The 18083-nt window shown below is 52.1% G+C and overlaps 1 protein-coding gene and 1 non-coding gene across 6 annotated transcripts in view; one reads left to right on the forward strand and one right to left on the reverse strand.

Moving 5' to 3' along the window:
* The window catches only part of NDST1 (N-deacetylase and N-sulfotransferase 1), a 71845-nt gene that overhangs the window by 5314 nt on the left and 48448 nt on the right, over positions 1-18083 (reverse strand). For all 5 annotated transcript variants that reach the window (XM_039479995.2, XM_039479858.2, XM_074379176.1 and 2 more), the window contains 10 exons: positions 17079-17233; positions 16212-16397; positions 14090-14218; positions 13224-13406; positions 11846-11942; positions 10577-10700; positions 8016-8190; positions 5453-5623; positions 3887-3996; positions 985-1087 (listed from right to left, as the gene is read on the reverse strand). In XM_039479995.2, the coding sequence (XP_039335929.1) occupies positions 985-1087; positions 3887-3996; positions 5453-5623; positions 8016-8190; positions 10577-10700; positions 11846-11942; positions 13224-13406; positions 14090-14218; positions 16212-16397; positions 17079-17233 (1433 nt within the window). The remainder of the gene's footprint in view (positions 1-984; positions 1088-3886; positions 3997-5452; positions 5624-8015; positions 8191-10576; positions 10701-11845; positions 11943-13223; positions 13407-14089; positions 14219-16211; positions 16398-17078; positions 17234-18083) is intronic.
* LOC120365925 (small nucleolar RNA U13) lies at positions 9872-9973 on the forward strand. Its single transcript, XR_005580750.1, has one exon. It is a non-coding gene; the product is annotated as a small nucleolar RNA U13 (small nucleolar RNA).

The following is an 18083-nucleotide window of genomic DNA, read 5'->3' on the forward strand; positions in this document are numbered from 1 at the left end:
CAGCCTGGGTGACAAGAGCAAGGCTCCGTCTAAAAAAAAAAAACCCATGCTGTTGGCACCATTCCCCCATACACCTCTCATTTATCCACAATCTCCTTCTAAATGGTAGCCTCCAGCAGAGAATTCCTGTTTGGCAGGAGCATCATAGCTCACAAGATCAAAATTCTTCTGATAGGGAGAGAAGAGAGAGGATTAATAATCAAAACCCGAGGCGGGGCAGGGCCAGGCACAGTGGCTCACGCCTATAATACCAGCACTATGGGAGGCTGAGGCGGGAAGATCAATTGAGCCTGGGGGAGTACATGAGCCATGATCACGCCACTGCTTTCCAGCCTAGACAACAGAACAAGACCCTGTCTCAAAAATTAAAAAAAAGAAGAAAGTAGGAAAAGGAGGAAATAACAAGACACACGGTCTGTGACCTTTTGCCTACATATTTTTTAAAGCTGCTTTTTTCCCCCTATGTTTTATACATGCTGTTCTTACCTACCCTTCCATTCCGTAAGTCCAAATACTATAAAATAGATCTCGTCCTTCTAGGCGCAACTCCAGAGACTCCCATCCCTCCTTTAAGGAGCCTTTTTACCCCCCTCAGCTTCAAGTGCCACCCCCTTGTTCTGAATTCCCACAGCGCTGTGTGCCCTCTCTGACTGCATAGCACTCTGCCTATATTCTACTTAATGGTGCTGTGACTCATCTCCCTCCAAGACCAGGAGTTCCTTGAAGGCAGAGAACATGTCTGGCTCATTCTCAAAACCCCACAGCACTCAGCCCTTAATAGAAGGTAATCAATACTTGTTTGACAAAATCAGTTCTGACCCACTATGTCCCAGCCCATGTTTCCTCCTCTTAGAAATACTGCCCAAGAGATGCTAAGGCCATGAACATGCTGAGTGCATGATAAAGGGAAGAGAGGCCCCCCCACCCCATACATGGGTCCCTTACACTTATGCAGCTGCCACAGGTAGTGTGTCCACCACTTACATCCAAGTCCATCTCAGGATATTTCCGGCCCTTGCTTTTGCCCAGACACTTGGTTTTTCCTCCTTCGAGCAGTTGGCACCAAAATCCTTTCTTTGGATCAAACCTGCAGAGGTGGGAAAGTCTCTGGATGGGAGCTGGCTCAGCCCACCCACTTCCCACCTTAAAGCCATGTTCATGGACCCCAGGAATGGCAGAGCCCAGGGAATCTGCTACTCTTGAACCTACATGGACTGTTGGGGGCTATGTGCCACCTGCGGGATCAAATGTGCCCTGGGCTGCACTAAATGTGCCTGCCCTACTTCCCGGCAAAGGCAGCTCACAAACTGTGAGTCGCCTCTTCTCCAGCCTAAGCAGCCGCAGCCCCTTCAGCAAACTACAGCATGAACAGTTTCCCATCCTTCAATGTTCTGGGAAACCTTTTCTGAGCATTCTCAATGCTGAGTAACTTTTGAAACAAACAAACAAAAAAACCCCAAGAAGCCTTCTGTATCTCCCCCAGTGTCAATGGGGAAGGGGGTGTTTAGTGGGGTTTCTTTTGCTTTTTTTTTTTTTTTTTTTTTGAGGCGGAGTTTCGCTCTTGTTACCCAGGCTGGAGTGCAATGGCGCGATCTCGGCTCACCGCAACCTCCGCCTCCTGGGTTCAGGCAATTCTCCTGCCTCAGCCTCCTGAGTAGCTGGGATTACAGGCACGTGCCACCATGCCCAGCTAATTTTTTGTATTTTTAGTAGAGACGGGGTTTCACCATGTTGACCAGGATGGTCTCGATCTCTCGACCTCGTGATCCACCCGCCTCGGCCTCCCAAAGTGCTGGGATTACAGGCTTGAGCCACCGCGCCCGGCCTCTTTTGCTTTTTAATAAATTTCATCTTTATCAAAACATGCAGCAACCACAGCTCCACTTAAGCATGCCTATCACTGGAGTGTTTTATTTTTTGGAGTAAACTTCAGAAATGATACAGCAAGATTGCCAACATTATCCTGCTTTTTTTCTCTTTTCTTTTTTCTTTTTTTTTTTTTTTTTTTTTTTTTGGGATGTAGTTTTACTCTTGTTGCCCAGGCTGGAGTGCAGCGGCCCAATCTTGGCTCATCGCGACCTCTACCTCCCAGGTTCAAGCGATTCTCCTGCCTCAGCCTCCCAAGTAGCCGGGATTACAGGCACGCGCCACCAAGCCTGGCTAATTTTGTATTTTTAGTAGAGACAGGGTTTCTCAATGTTGGCCGGGCTGGTGTAGAACTCCTGACCTCAGGTGATCCACTTGCCTTAGCCTCCCAACGTGCTGGGATTATTACAGGCGTAAGCCACTGTGCCCAGCCGTCTGCTTTCAAAGGCATTTTTGGGATATGAGATCTGAAGCTGTCATGGGGAAGGGAAGGATACTGACATCAGAATTCAGCCCTGGATCAGCAACTATTGGGAGATTCTTGAGCGTGAGGGCATCAAGAACACAGAATTCCCATGAATCAAGGAGGAGAACACAGATTTCTGAATGGGTCACAGGATAGGTACAGATGACGACCATGATGACGCTGGTGGTGGTGATGATGACAAGGACAGCAGCAGCTACTATTTATTTATCACTTAGTGCATGCCAAGCACTCAGCCAAGAGCTCCCCATGAAGCTTTCATTCAATTCAGTGGCCTTGAGAACGCAGGGATTATTACCTTTATCCCCAACTTACAGAGGAAACTGAGGCTTGAAAGGTTGAGGAAATGGATTTGGAGCCCTAACCCAGGCATCTCCGACACCATGGCCCACGGCCTGAGCAGGTGGCCCTTTCTCCCTCAAGGTGAAGGACTGACTTCCCTTCTCCACCTTCAACTCCCACCACAGTGAAGAGGGAATATACTTGTGGCAAGATTTTTCCAAGAATGGAGCCAGGGAGGGTGACTTGATTCCTCCTTCTCTTGGGGTCCCCTCATCTGAGTATGTCACTTATCTGTGACATAGCACTGGAGAGCAGCCTCTCCCAGCCCTGAGTCCCTGCAATTCGGGCAGGCACTTACTCATGGTGGGAGGGCATTCTTGCCACACTTGCACGAGGTGCTGAGTAAGATTTTTTGTTTTTGTTTTTGTTTTGAGGCAGTTTCATTCTTGTTGCCCAGGCTGGAGTGCAATGGTGCGATCTTGGCTCACTGCAACCTCTGCCTCCAGAGTTCAAGCCATTCTCTGCCTCAGCCTCCTGAGCAGCTGGGATTACAGGCACCTGCCACCATGCCTGGTTAATTTTTATATTTTTAGTAGAGACAGGGTTTCGCCAGATTGGCCTGGCTGGTCTCAAACTCCTAATCTCAGGAGTTTGAGATTCACCCACCTTGGCCTCCCAAAGTCCTGGGATTATAGATGTGAGTCACCACGCTGTTTGAGACTAGCCTTAGCAACACGGTAAAACCCCATCTCTACAAAACATACAAAAATTAGCCAGGAGTTGCTAATTTAACTGCCTGTGGTCCCAAGCTACTCAGGAGGCTGAGGTGGGAGTCACTTGAGCCTGGGAGGTTAAGGTTGCAGTGAGCCGAAATCATGCTACTGAGCTCCAGCCTGGGCAACAGAATGACCCTGTCTTAAGAAAAAAAAAAAAAACCAAATGCCAAGAAAACTTGTGAGAATTGGGGCGGCTCATTACTGATCTAACTTATTTACATAAAACACTCTGAAAATGTTCAGCCCAGATGAAAGAGAACATTCCAGGATGGTCTGATCAGAGTAGAACAGATTTATCACCTCCCTTTTTCTTAAGGCGATACCTTTATTAATATGACTTAAATCATATTAAGAACTTCTCATACTTGCTGACTCTAATTAACCTCTGTCTCTCTCATAATTATTCAAGCCTTTGGCTTTTTTGGCCCAGGTGCCTTATCAGGGAAATAACCTGCTGAGAGGCAAAGGCAACACTCACGCCAAGGTTCTGTGGTAGTCAATGGTGTTGGTCACCCCAAGGAACTTCTGCACCGTGTCCATCACTTTGGCAGGTTCTGTTCGCAGCAGTTTGCCATCCAAGACCAGAATCTGGAGAGGAGGAAAGGGGGAAAGGGGATCGGGACCTGCTTCGTCTTCGGTGGCAAACAGGGACAATAGTCACAGCAGCAGGAATGGGCCTGCTTATAAATATGGAACCCTGCACCCTCTAGAATCTAGCTCCTCCTCCGCTATTGAATGGCAGGTCCTCTGTGGTCTCACTCCTGCTCTCCACCAGCTTCCACTGCCCAATGCCATTTCTTGGAGAGCAGGAGTGAGAGCTATCACCAAAACCCTGCCTGCCCCTCAAGTCCATACAAACATCCCTCTCTGGCCTCTCTCTGGCTTCCAGCCTACATGTCACTCTTCTGCTCAAACACTCCACAAGTCTGCCTAAAAGGCCTGGTATGGCTAGGCATGGTGGCTCACACCTGTAATCCCAGCAGTTTGGGAGGCTGAGGCAGGCAGATCACTTGAGGTCAGGAGTTCAAGACCAGCCCGGCCAACATGGTGAAACCCCATCTCTACTAAAAATACAAAAAAATTATCCGGGCATGGTGGCACGCGCCTGTGGTCCCAGCTACTCGGGAGGCTGAGGCGGAAGAATCACTTGAGCCCAGGAGGCGGAGGTTGCAGTGAGCCAAGATTGAGCCACTGCACTCCAGCCTGGTGACAGAGCAAGACTCCGTCTCAAACAAACAAACAAACAAACAAAACCACAAAATTATCCAGGCGTGGTGTTACATGCCTCTAATCCCAGCTACTTGGGAGGTTGTGGCAGGAGAAGTGCTTGAACCCAGGAGGCAGAGGTTGCAGGGAGCCAAGATCATGCCACTGCACTCCAGACTGGGAGACAGAGCAAGACTCCGTCTCACAATAAATAAATAAATACAAGGCCTGGTATGTTTGGAGGCGTATACCACCCCTCCAGTCAGGCTCTCCCTCCCTCACCTGACTGCCTCAGGCCTTTCTGGGTCCCCTTAGGGCTACAGGTCTGTGGTGATGGGACACAGGCTTGGGGAGTTCTCATGTATCAACTTCGGGATAAACAGGTCTACAGTCTTTTTAGGCCCGGTGCAGTGGCTCACGCCTTTAAACCCAGCACTTTAGAAGACCAAGGGAGGGTTGCTTGAGCCCAGGAATTTGAGACCAGCCTGGGCAACACAGTAAGACCTTGTTTCTTCAAGAAAAAAAAAAAAAAATTAGCTGGGCACAGTGTGCCTGTAGTCCCAGCTACTTGGGAGGCTGAGGTGGGAGGATCGTGTGAGCTCGGGATGTCGAGGCTACAATAAGCTGCGATCACACCACTGCACTCCAGCCTGGGCAACAGAGATCCTGTCTCAAAATAAGAAGAAGAAGAAGAAAATCTTTTTATAGACCCAAGGCTCTAGCACTCGAAGGAGGGCATATCTGGCCCTGCGGCTGCTGAGAAAGAGTTTGAGGCTCTCCGCTAACCACAGCAAGCCAGTACTGTGACAGCCCTCACAGGGTCAGGGACAGGAGCTACCTGGTTGGCGTGATAGGCACTGAGCCAGCGCTCGATGTGGGTGGCGTACCAGCCGGGGACCAGGCAGCGGTTCTGAAGGGCACGCAGCTTCGAAGACGCATCGGAGCCAGCTGTGATCACCTCATGGAAGGTATACTTTAGGGCCACCGGGTCATCATGGGCTCGCTGGTGCTGCAGACAAGGAAAGGAGGTCAGTATGCCACATGGAAGGCACAAAGGAAGTAGCCTTAGAGCGACAGCGGCCTGGGAGGTGGCCAGATGATCCTCAGCTGGACCCAGGAGCTCTGGGTCTGAGTCCTGGCTCTGCCTCTCACCATGTCCAGTGTCAGGGGAAGCCACTGCTCCCAGAGCCCCAACTTCTCCCTCTTTGAAATACGGGAGCTGGACTAAAGCAGGATTTCCTGAGGCCGGGCGCGGTGACTCAAGCCTGTAATCTCAGAACTTTGGGAGGCTGAGGCGGGTGGCTCACTTGAGGTCAGGAGTTCAAGACCAGCCTGGCCAACATGGCGAAACCCTGTCCGTACTAGAAATACAAAAATTAGCGAGCATGGCGATGTGCACCTGTGGTCCCAGCTACTCAGGAGGCTGAGGCATGAGAATCTCTTGAACCTGGGAGGTGGAGGTTGCAATGAGCTGAGATCACACCACTGCACTGTTACTCTATATAGAAGGCAACCACTCACGAATGCAATAAAAACAAAGCAATGTTCTGAAACTCCAGCCACACACAAATGGCTGCAACAGGCCCTGGACATGCCCTCTTCATTGGAAGCAGAGGTTGGCAAGGTTAGAAAGGCCGTAAGAGCCACTTGCACCAAAGTGAGCGTTTCTCCTTTATGGCAATCAGAAGGATTGGGAAAGAGCAATAAAAGGGAGACTGGCCAGTCTGAACCACCTAAAGTAATGCCATGGGAGGCTGGCATCTGCAGAATTCACTAAGAACAGAAATCCAGAGCTCGGGCACCTGCGCAACTGGCACTACCCCCAGGTGCCAACCCCCTCCCCTGAGGATGACACACAGCCCAGGGCCGGGACAGTAATGGTACGCAGCAGCCTCCTCCTCGTCCAGACTTCCTTCTGAGACAGGCCACCACGCTTCCTCTCCTCCAGCACCTTCCCGCGCCTCCTGGGGGGAATGAGCCTCCCTTCTCCTTCTCTCCCTTACCCCTCTTGACCATGGACAGAAAAAGGAATAGGGTCTTAGATTTACCAGACTTGGATTCAAATGCCACCACGTGAAACTTACTGAAACTTGGGTTTTCTCATCTTTGAGAAGGGGACACAAACATCAAACCCCTCCTCTGCCTTCTAGAAACCCGCCATGACTCTCCAGTGAGGTGGCAGATGTAGAGCAGTGTCAGTGCAGAACAGGGACTGACCCGGCCTGTGGCAGCTCCCTCTCCACCCTGTGTTCCCCCAGGAAAGCAGACTGCCAGTTCCCTGCACAGCGCCAGGAGGCAGGGGCATGCGGCACAGCAGAAAAGAGAAATACCCAGTGAGTGTTTCTTGGTTTTCTTCTCCTAAAGAAAAAGCCCATGAGAAAGCAGACATCGGGGCATAAACAGAAGCCCTAGAGAACAAGAGTAAGAGAGGGCTTCCCCATAGGCTCAGGGAGGGGCAGGAGGAGAGAATTCCACGTGGGCAAAGAGGAGGCTGGTGCCAGCCGTGCGGAGGAGACCGAGAGGGCCCAGGCGGGAGGCAGCCACTGTCACATCTGAGTGAGGTGGGAAGTAACACAGGCCAGTGGCCAGGTCTGAAGAGGCTGTCCCAGGCAGGACAGGGGACACCTCCCTTAGCCCAGGGCCCCACTCCCTCCCCAACACCAAGCACAGACCTGGTCTGCTGGGTTAATGAGGATACTCAAGACCTCAGCCTGGACAGCAGGGTGGCTTTCAGTTGGGGTGCCACTTCTGAATCAAAGTGCTTGGCAGTGTGGCATAATTTCAGGAATGCTGGCAGCCAGGGGAGGGACTCCCCGTGCCCTGCCATGGAAGGCCTGAAAGCATTCCTGCAGGCTCAGTGGGCTGGCGTGCAGGAAATTAAGTCAGGCCATAGGCATTAAAGAGAGCTCTGGTTCATACATGCCCCACATAGGGGCTCGGATCCACACCCTCTCCACATATCACAGTCCAGGTAACTGCCTCACCCGGTCAGGAGCCCGCATTCTCCACTGGAATGGCAGTCCTGTGTCTTGTCCTTCCACGAGCCCCCACTCCTACCCCAGTGTCCAGCGAGGAAGCTACAGTCAGTATGATCCTGAGTCGCTGTTCAGCAAATCTAAGCTTCCTCAAGGTGTAACCAGCCTCCACCTCTTGTCAACGTCAGAATCAGAGGCAGGACCCTGCCTGACGCTAGGAGGACTGGCAGCTGGCTTTCCATTTCTGCCTGACTCCTCCACCAGGGACTCTATTCTCAGCTACCACCATGCTCCTGGTGCCCGGCTGACGGCTGGCAGACAGTAGGTACTTACTAATATCTGTTGAAGGAGTGAGGAACTGAGTATCTGACGGAGCCCTGTGCCCCCACAACACACACACAGGGACTCCACCCCAGCCCCACTTACCTGGTACCAGGAATAGGCCCGGTCCGCGGGGTTGATGAGGATGGTCAGGACCTTGGCTTTGGGCAAGAGGGCTGCTGCCCGCCGGGGTGCCACTTCTGAATCAAAGTAGTTGGCGCTTTTCTCAAAGTAGAAGTCGGAGGTGGTGTTGGAGGGGATGGGGAAGAACTCCATGTACCTGCAGGAAGCCCAGAGAGGGACCTCACAGATAAAATCTTGAGGAGGGAGCTAGGGCACCCGGCTGGCGGGTGAGGCGCTGGGATTGAACTTCCTCGGAGAGCAGGCAGGAGACTTTGCTCCCAACCAAACAAAGACTTGCCTCCAGTGGGGATTCTGGAGGGAAATGGTCTCTCGGCAGCCTCCTGGTTTCAAATTCCCTCCTTTTCGAGGAGACTCTGGGGTCAGGAGGATCAGAAGACTTGTGGGTTCACCGTCGGTTGCAAGTCATGGGGAGCGGATAATGCCCCTCAATCCTAAACTCTGGGATCCCGCCCCCTCGGCTGCTCCGGGCTAACCTGCCAGAGCTGTCACTCTCTCTGCCTCTAGGGGGCGAGCTGGGGCTCAGAGCGGCTCCAGAGCTGCCCCAGGGAGGCTGGAGCAGAGAGAGGAGGCCTCCAGAGGGCGGGCTTTCTCTCCTGGCCTGGGGGAACACCTGGGTTGTCACTGTGGACCAGGACCTCCTGCCACCCACGTCCCCTTCCAGCCTGCTGCGGGTGAGCAGGGCTTTCCAGACTAATGCCCGTATCCCACCAGAGCGATGGCCACCTCTGGATGAAGAACCTCTGGAAACCAAATGAACGCGCCAGGGTCCGACTTCTGAGGCTTGTGGGAAGCAAAGCCCACCCTCACGAATGGTACAGGGTCCCTATCCTATCCAGCGAGGTAGGGCTTCTCTAGGGTGGTCCCAGGGATGGGGCCATTCTGGAGGCCTGTTAGATTCCTGTAGCTCACTTTACACCGACCTACAAAATCAGACTCTTGGGGATCGGGCCAAGGAATCACGCTTTCTCTCCTCTTGCTGAATTTTCTTTGCTTGTCCACGATCCTTTGTTTACCATATCTCAAATGAGAAAGCTCTGAAAACACAGGCTTTGCTTCCTAAGTTTGCAGCAAAGCCATTGGGCAACAAAACCTGCCTTATTCCTCCTTCTCTGTGTAAATATTCACATACTCTGCTAGAGACGTATTAATGAATTTGCTAACAGATTGCTGCCCTAGGCATCACTGAAGATGTTACTAAACATGTGGTTTCACACCTTATTACCTTTCTAAAATCTGAAAATGTTGACTTCCAATAATCCATCTAGCCACAGTAGATTTTAGATAAGACACTGTGGACATGTTAGAAATGTAGGTAGATGTGGCTGGGCCCAGTGGCTCACGCCTGTAATCCCAGCACTTTGGGAGGCCAAGGTGGGAGGATCACAAGGTCAAGATCAAGACCATCCTGGCCAACACGGTGAAACACCGTCTCTACTAAAAATATAAAAATTAGCTGGGCATGGTGGCGCATGCCTGTAGTCCCCGCTACTCAGGAGGCTGAGGCAGGAGAATCACTTGAACCTGGGAGGCAGGAGAATCACGAACCCGAGAGGTTGCAGTGAGCTGAGATCACACCACTGTACTCCAGCCTGGTGAGAGTGAGACTCCATCTTAAAAAATAATAATAAATGTAGGTAGCTGGATGGATGGAAAGATGGATACAGAGGTGGACAGAGTAATGACACACAGATAAAAAAGATAAATACGCACAGAAAAATATCAAAAACAGACAGAAGGCCCATAACCTCTCCACCCAGGGAACAGGCTGACATCAAAATAATAAAAACGGTAACACGTGAACAAAGTTTAACAAGGCAAACTTTGCAATCCATGCACGCGATGACTGGGTGTTCACACCCTTGTGTGAGGTGCACCCACCTCAGACTTTGTTATGATGTCAGCACATTATCTGCCTGACATGAAAATTTAAAAAGGAAAAGAAAAAAAAAAAAAGGCAAATAGAGGAAGATGCAAACTGAAAAGCTGGAGAGTAAAACTGTCTCTGTTCTGGCCCCACACTCTTAAGGGACCCTCTGCTGGGAACTTCTATAGAAGTAACTTCTGCAGGCTCTGGTGGGAAGCAGCAATCTTAATGACTTCCCCAAGTGATGCCCAAAGACTGGCGACCTGCAATAACACCTTCTGCTTCAGTCAGCCACATGCCGTGAGGAGGGCCAGAACATTTGTGTTTCAGACCTTGGGAACTGGGGTAAATCCTTCTCCTCCCCAGGACTCAGGATGTCTCCCTGCAAGCAAGGGAGGCGTGGACTTCAGCTTCAGCATCTCTGACTGCAGGCAGCAGAGCCAAGGGGCAAAGGGGCAAAGGGCTTCCTCATCGAGTGTCCTGACTACGACAACACTGTCGCACCATGACTCAAGGGTCACTGCACTTTGTCCCTGTTTACAGGAACTTCAGCTGCGTGTGAGCACGCTCCAGCTGCTTCCTGCTGTGGCCACAGCAGACTTGCGGGAGGCCCCAGGATGGCCTTCCCGTCCTGCTGTGGACAGAAAGGCCAACTCACCAGTCGATGCCTTTGTGATAGTTGTGGCCATTAAAAAACTGGATCTCCTCAAAGGTCTCAGAGCTGGGATAGTTGCTGCTTAGGTCCGGGTGCATGCCCAGGAACAGGTAGAGGGCAGTGGTGCCTGTCGGGAGGGGAGATAGCTGAGACCCAGGGCCCAGCACCCAGCCGAAAGACAGAGTCTGGGTTCTGAGCCTAGCTCCCCATTACCCACGGTGGGGATCCTGGGAAGGTCTCTGCCTTTCTCTGGGTCTTAGCTTCTCTATCTGTCCAATGAAGGAATTACTAAATCCAGGGTGGCAAATATGTGGCATGCATGTGGACACTGCAACTCCCATATCTACTGCAGACATCACTAATCCATCACAGCATTCTTCACTAAACAAGGACTTGACCTCAGAATACTTCTCACCACTGTACTCTGGCAGCCTCAGCAACCCGGAAGAGATGGTCCTTTCCAGCTCTGGGCCCCTGTCCTCTGGGCACTTGCTAGGAGCTCAGGGAAAGGGGAGTCTGTGACCTCTAGTTCTGATAATGTGAAATTCTCAAAGAACTAAGAAATCTAGTTCCCATGTCTCCTCCTTCCAATACCGTCTCCTCGCTGCACCCTGCCCTGCCTCCTCCTCAGGGAGTTCATTCACTTTCTGTGGTATGAATCTATGGCTTACATGCTATAAGACAGCTCAGAAGAGAAGGAGGCTGTAGAGTTTGGCAATTAAGAGTATAGGTTTCAGGGCCACAGAGACCAGAGTTCAGGACCTGGAACTGCCATTACTTAACTGGATGTGTTAAGGGAAGTCACTTGACTTCTATGAACCTTGAGTTTCTGTCTATAAAATGGGAGTTCCCATCTGTGCCTTGCAGAGTTGTAAGGGTGACAAATGCTTAGCAATCATGTCACTGCTTCTCCTCCTGCACGTTTGGCAGACATGGCTAATTGATCACAGTCCTCTTTGTACCAGTTTGGCTTGGCACTACTTAAACTTGCAAAGCAACTGATTGGGCTTCTCTGCCTAGACTTGGAGACTCCCAGGAGGATGTAGGGAGAGCTCCCTGAGGCTACGATGGTTCAGGATAAATAGAATTCCAGCCCCCACCTTTCCCCTGTATACTGACAGGCAATTTGTGTTCACCCCAACTTCACTCCTACTTCCTGGGAAAGAGGGAGCAAATTATCAGGGAGTGGGGCCAGGGTGAGGCAGTCCTCAAAATTCTGTGGCTGAGACAGCAGGTAGTTGGGGAAGCTGGGTCAAGAGCAGAGAGACCTGCCTGTTTTCTGGGGGCCGATGATGAGGAGTTTTGGGAAGCGGTCACATGTCTTCTCCTTGGACCAGATGTCTTTGTGACGTTTGTCCTCGCAGGGGTCCTAAAACAACAGTGGAAGGGACGTGTGGGGCACCCCAGAACCCAGTCAGCAGATTCCCACTGCACATGGACCTGTGGCCCTTACAGCTCAGGACACGTTCCCACCCCCAGACACTGGGCCCCTGACAGGCAGTCCCCACTTGTGCTTAGTTTCATGTCCCCCAGAGAGCCTGGCAAAAGGCCCAGCCCCGTGCTTAGCACATAACAGGAACTCATAAGGACTTGTTCAATTTAACTGGACAACCTGCGTCTGAACCAGGGGGTCAAGAAATGTTTCCTCTAAAGTTTAGTAAATCTTTTGGGAAATGTTTAGTACATATTTTCGGCTTTGGGAATGAAAGCTTCCATTGCAACTACTTGACTCTGCTGTCCCAGCAGGAACACAGCCACAGACAGTACATACAAGAGTGAGCTTGGCTGTGTGCCAATCAAACTTTCTTTACAAAAACCGGTCTCGGGCTGGATTTGGCCCATGAGTCATGGTTTGTGGACTCCTAGTCTGAACTAGGAGACTGTCACCAAGTCCAGCTTCTGCTTCTACTTTTTAACAGCCCCAAGGAGCAGACTTTCCCAAACACTGGCCTCCCATCAGTCCCTTTTCCTGCTCAGAGCCTGCTGGAGTTGGAAGAGACGTAAGAGATTATCTAAGAGTCTGTCTAAGACAGAGCAGTTACTTTCTATACTTTGTCTGCCCTGTGTTCACTTGGAATTTTTTTGTTGCTTTTTGCTTTTGAGACAAAGTCTCACTCTGTTACCCGGGCTGGAGTACAGTGGTATCATCACAGCTCACTGCAGCCCCAACCTCTAGGCTCAGCTGATCCTCCCATGTCAGCTTCCCAAGTACCTGGGACCTACAGATGGACGCCATCATGCCTGGCTAATTTTTGTACTTTTTGTAAGACGGGATTTTGCCTTATTGCCCAGGCTGATCTTGAACTCCTGCATTCAAGCAATCTGCCCACCTTGGCCTCCCAAAGTGTCAGGATTCCAGGCGTGAGCCACTGTGTCCAGCCCACTCAGTTTTTTAAAACTGTTTTTCCTTTCCAAGGCTATGTATGACTGTGCATGCACGTAGATCTGCATAGGGAGGTATGCACATGTGTGAACGTGCATGTGTGTGTGCACAGGAGTGAATGCACCCACCCTGGTGAGCAGAGGGGCACCTGAGTTTACATGCGGGCGAGAGTGTGAGGCACGAGGGCTCAGCCTCGAGTCCATGTCTGGAGTGTGCACCTGTGAGAGGTGCTATTCCATCCCTGCAGCAAGGTACCTAGCCCCCCACCTGCCAGAGTGGGTCCTTCTCCTCGGAGAAGATCTGGAAGTACTTCTGGGCCAGCTGCACAGGGGGCAGTGTCTGCAGCCGGAGGTTGGTCCAGGAGTGCAGGAAGCGCACCAGGTGCTTGAAGGTGTACAGGCCCAGGCGGTCATTCCCATAGTTGGACAGGTGTGTCATGAAGATGCTGATCTGCTCCAGGGGAGGGGAGGAGAGAGGCAGGCCCATCAGTGTCTGAGCCACCCTCAGCCCTAACTCCGACCCTTCTGACCCTGCCTCAGCTTGCAAGGCCCCCGATGGCCAGTGGAAGGCACACTGGGCTGTCAACAAACTTGCTGCATGTACTTGGATGAGGCAACAGACAAAAACTCAGGTCTGACTGACCCCAAATATTTGTGTTTTGTTTTGTAAATGTGAGTGGTGTGGTGTATGGAAGATAAAGAGTACTCAGCCCACAGAGCTGAATAACAACCACCATGTGATTATTAAATATTATTAGAATAGAGATAATTGTTTGCATTTTACAAATAAGAAAAGCGAGGCCTAGAAAACTGAAATGCAGTTTATATATGTGTGTGTATGTATGCGTATATACGCACGTGAGCAAAGACTGAAGGTAACATCCCCAAAAATGCCAACACTTTTGTATTAAAGTGCATGATTAGGAAAGGAAAAAACCACCACGCTCGAATTCTTTAGCCAAGGTGACACAACAGAGGCAGGACAGGGCCAGCGCTGGAGAGTGGGTCTCCCAACTGCCAGGTACTCACTCATGCCTCCCCGCCCTCTCCTGGCTCCAAGAATCCTGTGTCAGCTGTAGACGGGCTGCCCAGCAGCCCCTTCTCACCAGCAGCCATGGGCTGTGGAGCACTCACAGGATTGAGGAGCACGGTGAGGAAGAGCTCGCCTCCATTGATGATCTTGTCCAGCTCGCTGGAGCCGCCAGGGTACTCGTTGTAGAAGATGGTGTGTGTGAAGAGGCCACAGGTCTGCCGAGGGAGAACCTGAGGAGGGGGCAGGGGAGAGGAGCTATGGTGCCTCCTGGGATGAGGGTGGTGGGAGGACTCTTCCTCAGAAGAAGGGCCAGCTGCTCCTCAGAAAGGCAATCTCCCATGTGGCCACACAGCCCCCGCCCTTGGGTGCAGCCTGCAGCACAGCATGCCCCGCAGTGACCCACAGGCCCTTGCCGTTTTACAAACTTCACTGCTATTCTCTGCACAAAATGAGCAGGCCTAAAAGTAACAGAGTGAAAATGTTTCTGGAAATGTGGGCTGCTGCAGCCACGGTCCCTGCCTGGCCCTCTCCGAAGCAGCTCTCCCAGCCCTCTGCAAGCCCCCTCACAACGTTCGAACCTCACCTGGTGCCACACATTGTCACACACTGGCTTAGCCATTTGTCGTCTGTCTCCCCTCACAAAACTCTGGGCTCCAAGGGAGCAGGGAGCGTGCCTGCCTTGTCACCACCTCATCCTGGAGCTCAGGGTTGAGGAGCTGAATGAGTGCCTGGAGTTCAGCACAAGGGCGTGGTGCTGAGGTCGGCGGGTGGATAGATGGATGGACTGATGGACAGACACACGAACCTTGCCTACTCACGGCTGCCCCAGCTCAACCGATGACAAGTCATCCTTCCAGCACTCGGGCTAAAAACCCTGCAGTCATCTTTGAGTCCTCTCTTCCTCCCACCCCTGCATCCAGCCCCTCTAACCACTGGCCTAACTACTCTAAACCCAGAGTATGGCCACGTCCCAGCGTCAGATCCCGGCCCAAGCTGCAGCCACCTCTGGTCTGGAAGACTGCAGTGCCTCCTAACTGGTCTCCCTGCTGCCACTTTTGTCCCCTGCAGTCTCTGCTCCACACGACAGCCAGAATGATAGAAATCCCTTTCAAAGATGAGTCAGATCATGCTCCATTCAAAACCTTCCCATCTCGGCCTAAAAGCCCACGGCCATCCAATGGCTGGCCTTACATGGCCCTATCGATCTGGTCCCTCACCCACCCGTGACACATCGACCACCGCCCCTCACTCCCCTCCAGCCGTGCTGGCCTCCTCTTTGGTCCTCAGACGCAGCCAGCACAGTCTGCTTCAGGCTTCGCACTTGCCGTTTCTCTGCCTTGAGTGCTCTTCCGCATGCAGCAGGGAGGCCCACCCAGCCACCTTACTGAAAGCAGCTCCTCCTCCTGCCAGCACGCCTTCCTTCCATTCCCGGCTTCACTCTGTCTGTGGCACTCGCCACCACCTGACCACTGTGTACTTTACACATGCCTGAGCATATTGTCCGTCTCCTGCCACTAGAATGTCAGGTCTACAAGGGCAGGAACTTTCCTCCATTCTATGCACTTCTGTGTTCCCAGTGCCTAGAAAAGGGATAGATACATGGCAGAAGCCCCAGGAAAAAAAAAAAAAATGTTTTTTTGAGACAGAGTCTCACTGGTCACCCAGGCTGAAGTGCAGTGGTGCAATCTAGACTCACTGCAGCCTCGATCTCCCAGGCTCAGGTGATCCCCCTGCCTCAGCCCTGCAAGTAGCTGGGACTGCAGGCACGCACCACCACAGCTGGCTAATCACCAGGTGTATTTTTTAGTAGAGATAGGGTTTCACTATGTTTCCGAGGCTGGTCTGAAACTCCTGGGATCAAGCAATCTGCCCGCCTGGACCTCCCAAAGTGCTAGGATTACAGGCGTGAGCCACCACGCCCAGTCAAGAAAAAATTTTTTAATCAGCAAAAAGACTGTAATGGAGCCCTGTCCCACATCCTCATCAGAAACCCCTTTTGAGAACGCTCACTATTCCTTGATCCTCTGTCACAAAAGTGAAGAAAGAGCTCGTGAAAGGGGCCAGAGTGGCAGCCCACCTTCCCTGAGACGGAGAGCCTTGGGTGCCAGAGGAAACAGCAGAAGCTGATCTGCAACCCCTAAGCTAGCAAACCAGAGCCACGCTTCCCGGGACAGCATGTGCACACACACGACAGCTACCTCCTGGGCTTCCGGGGCCACTCACCATGATGCCATTGTGGATGAAGCCACGGCGATAGCGGGCCGGCTTCAGGTGGGGGTATTCCTCCGTGCTGGTCACGCGGATGTTCCACACCTGCTTCCAGGCCTCGTACAGCTGCATGTGCACGGGGTACACGCCCGAGTGGTGGGGTGCCACTGCATACCCCATGTCTGTGGGAATGCCATGCTCCTAGGGGAGAGGATGACCAGGGCAGTGTGAGCATAAGGGTCCTTCCCCTTTGTGCCTTATTCCCCCTTTGTAGAATGGGAGAGGGAAATCAGAGGCTAGATTGGCAGGGCCACTGGTCTGAGCCTTCATGGTACAGATGGAGAGGCTGAGGCCTGGGAAGGCAAGAAATGTGCCCAGAATCTCAGTGCAGGAAACCGGCAGAGCTGGGATTAGAACCCAGGTCTCCTGCCTCTCGGTCTGGTGCACATGCCTCTAGCACAAAGGACTCAAGTACCCCGTAGTGAGGGACAAGGACAAGGCCCTTTCCTGCCTTCTCTTCATTCTGCCGAGCACCCAGCGCTCATTCCCTCCTCATTGAGCACCTCTTCCAGCTTTCCAGAGACTCCCCTTCTAGTAAGAGCTTGGGCTTAGGAGACAAACGGCCTGAGTTTGTGTCCTGGCTGGACCTCTTGGTAGCTGGTGTGACCTCCCTGAGCCTTCGTTTCTTGTCTGTAAAGGGACTATTCTCTTGAGACTTCAAGGAGACAGTGGCTAAAAAGGCAGCTCCCCCTGGGCCCTGGCCCAGAGATGTTTGTAAAAATCCATGAGAGCAGGCTGCAAAAGCAGCAAGAGGCCAGCAGTCTGGACCTCCAGCCCAGCCCTTAGCCCGTCCCGCTCTGCCCTGCAGGGAATCTTACTCACGACAGCGAACTTCTTGTTCAAGGCCATCTGCTCGGCCAACACGGACTGATTGTGGAAAAGGTGGGGTTGCATGTGGCTCCACATGTGGGGGAACCACCAGAATTCCTTCACGTACGACAGCAGCAGATCATCCCCAGCGTCCTCAGCATCGGTACCTGCAGCAGCACAGGCAGCTCAGCCCCGCCCACTGGGCCCTCTAACCTAAGCCTGGGCCTGCAGATGGGAGCGCATGGCCACAGCCCACCCAGGAGCTGCCTGGAAGTTATCCGGGCCACAGGAGCAGACAGAGCTCCAGAGCCCTGAATTCTGGTCTCGAGTGTGCCCCTGACTCAGTGGGGACCTTGGACAAGAGCACCTTCTCTCCAGATCCTTGGACCCATCTGCACAATTTGGGGTCTGGAGTCACTGATCTCAGGGGTTTCTTCTACCTCTGACATACATGCTGATTCGATTCCAGTGATCCAGATTAGGTCACTTGTCTCTTACCTAATGATGTGTGGAAACTCTTTGTATATATACACAGGATGTTTGACCCTCTGTATCAGATACAGTACTATAACCGCCTCTGATACACTAAGGATTATGAATATAAAAAACAACCAGGCCCACTGGTTCATACTTGTAACGCCAGCACTTTGGAAGGCCAAGGTGGGAGGATCGTTTGAGCCTAGGAGTTTGAGACCAGCCTAGGCAACATCACGAGGCCTCATCTCTACAAAAAAATTTTAAAATATTAATAGCTGGGCATAATGGCATGCACCTGTAGGACCAGCTACTGGGGAGGCTAAGACAGGTTTGATCCCAGGAGTTCAAGGCTGCAGTGAGCTATGATAGCACCACTGTACTCCTGCCTGGGTGACAGAGAGAGGTTCCGTTTTTTGAGACAGAGTCTCACCCTGTCACCCAGGCAGGAGTACAGTGGTGCAATCATAGCTCACTGCAGCCTTGAAATCCTGGGATCAAGCAATCCTCCTGCCTTAGCCTCCCTGGTAGCTGGTACTACAG

Source organism: Saimiri boliviensis, chromosome 1, assembly GCF_048565385.1.
Source record: "Saimiri boliviensis isolate mSaiBol1 chromosome 1, mSaiBol1.pri, whole genome shotgun sequence".
Taxonomy (NCBI): domain Eukaryota; kingdom Metazoa; phylum Chordata; class Mammalia; order Primates; family Cebidae; genus Saimiri; species Saimiri boliviensis.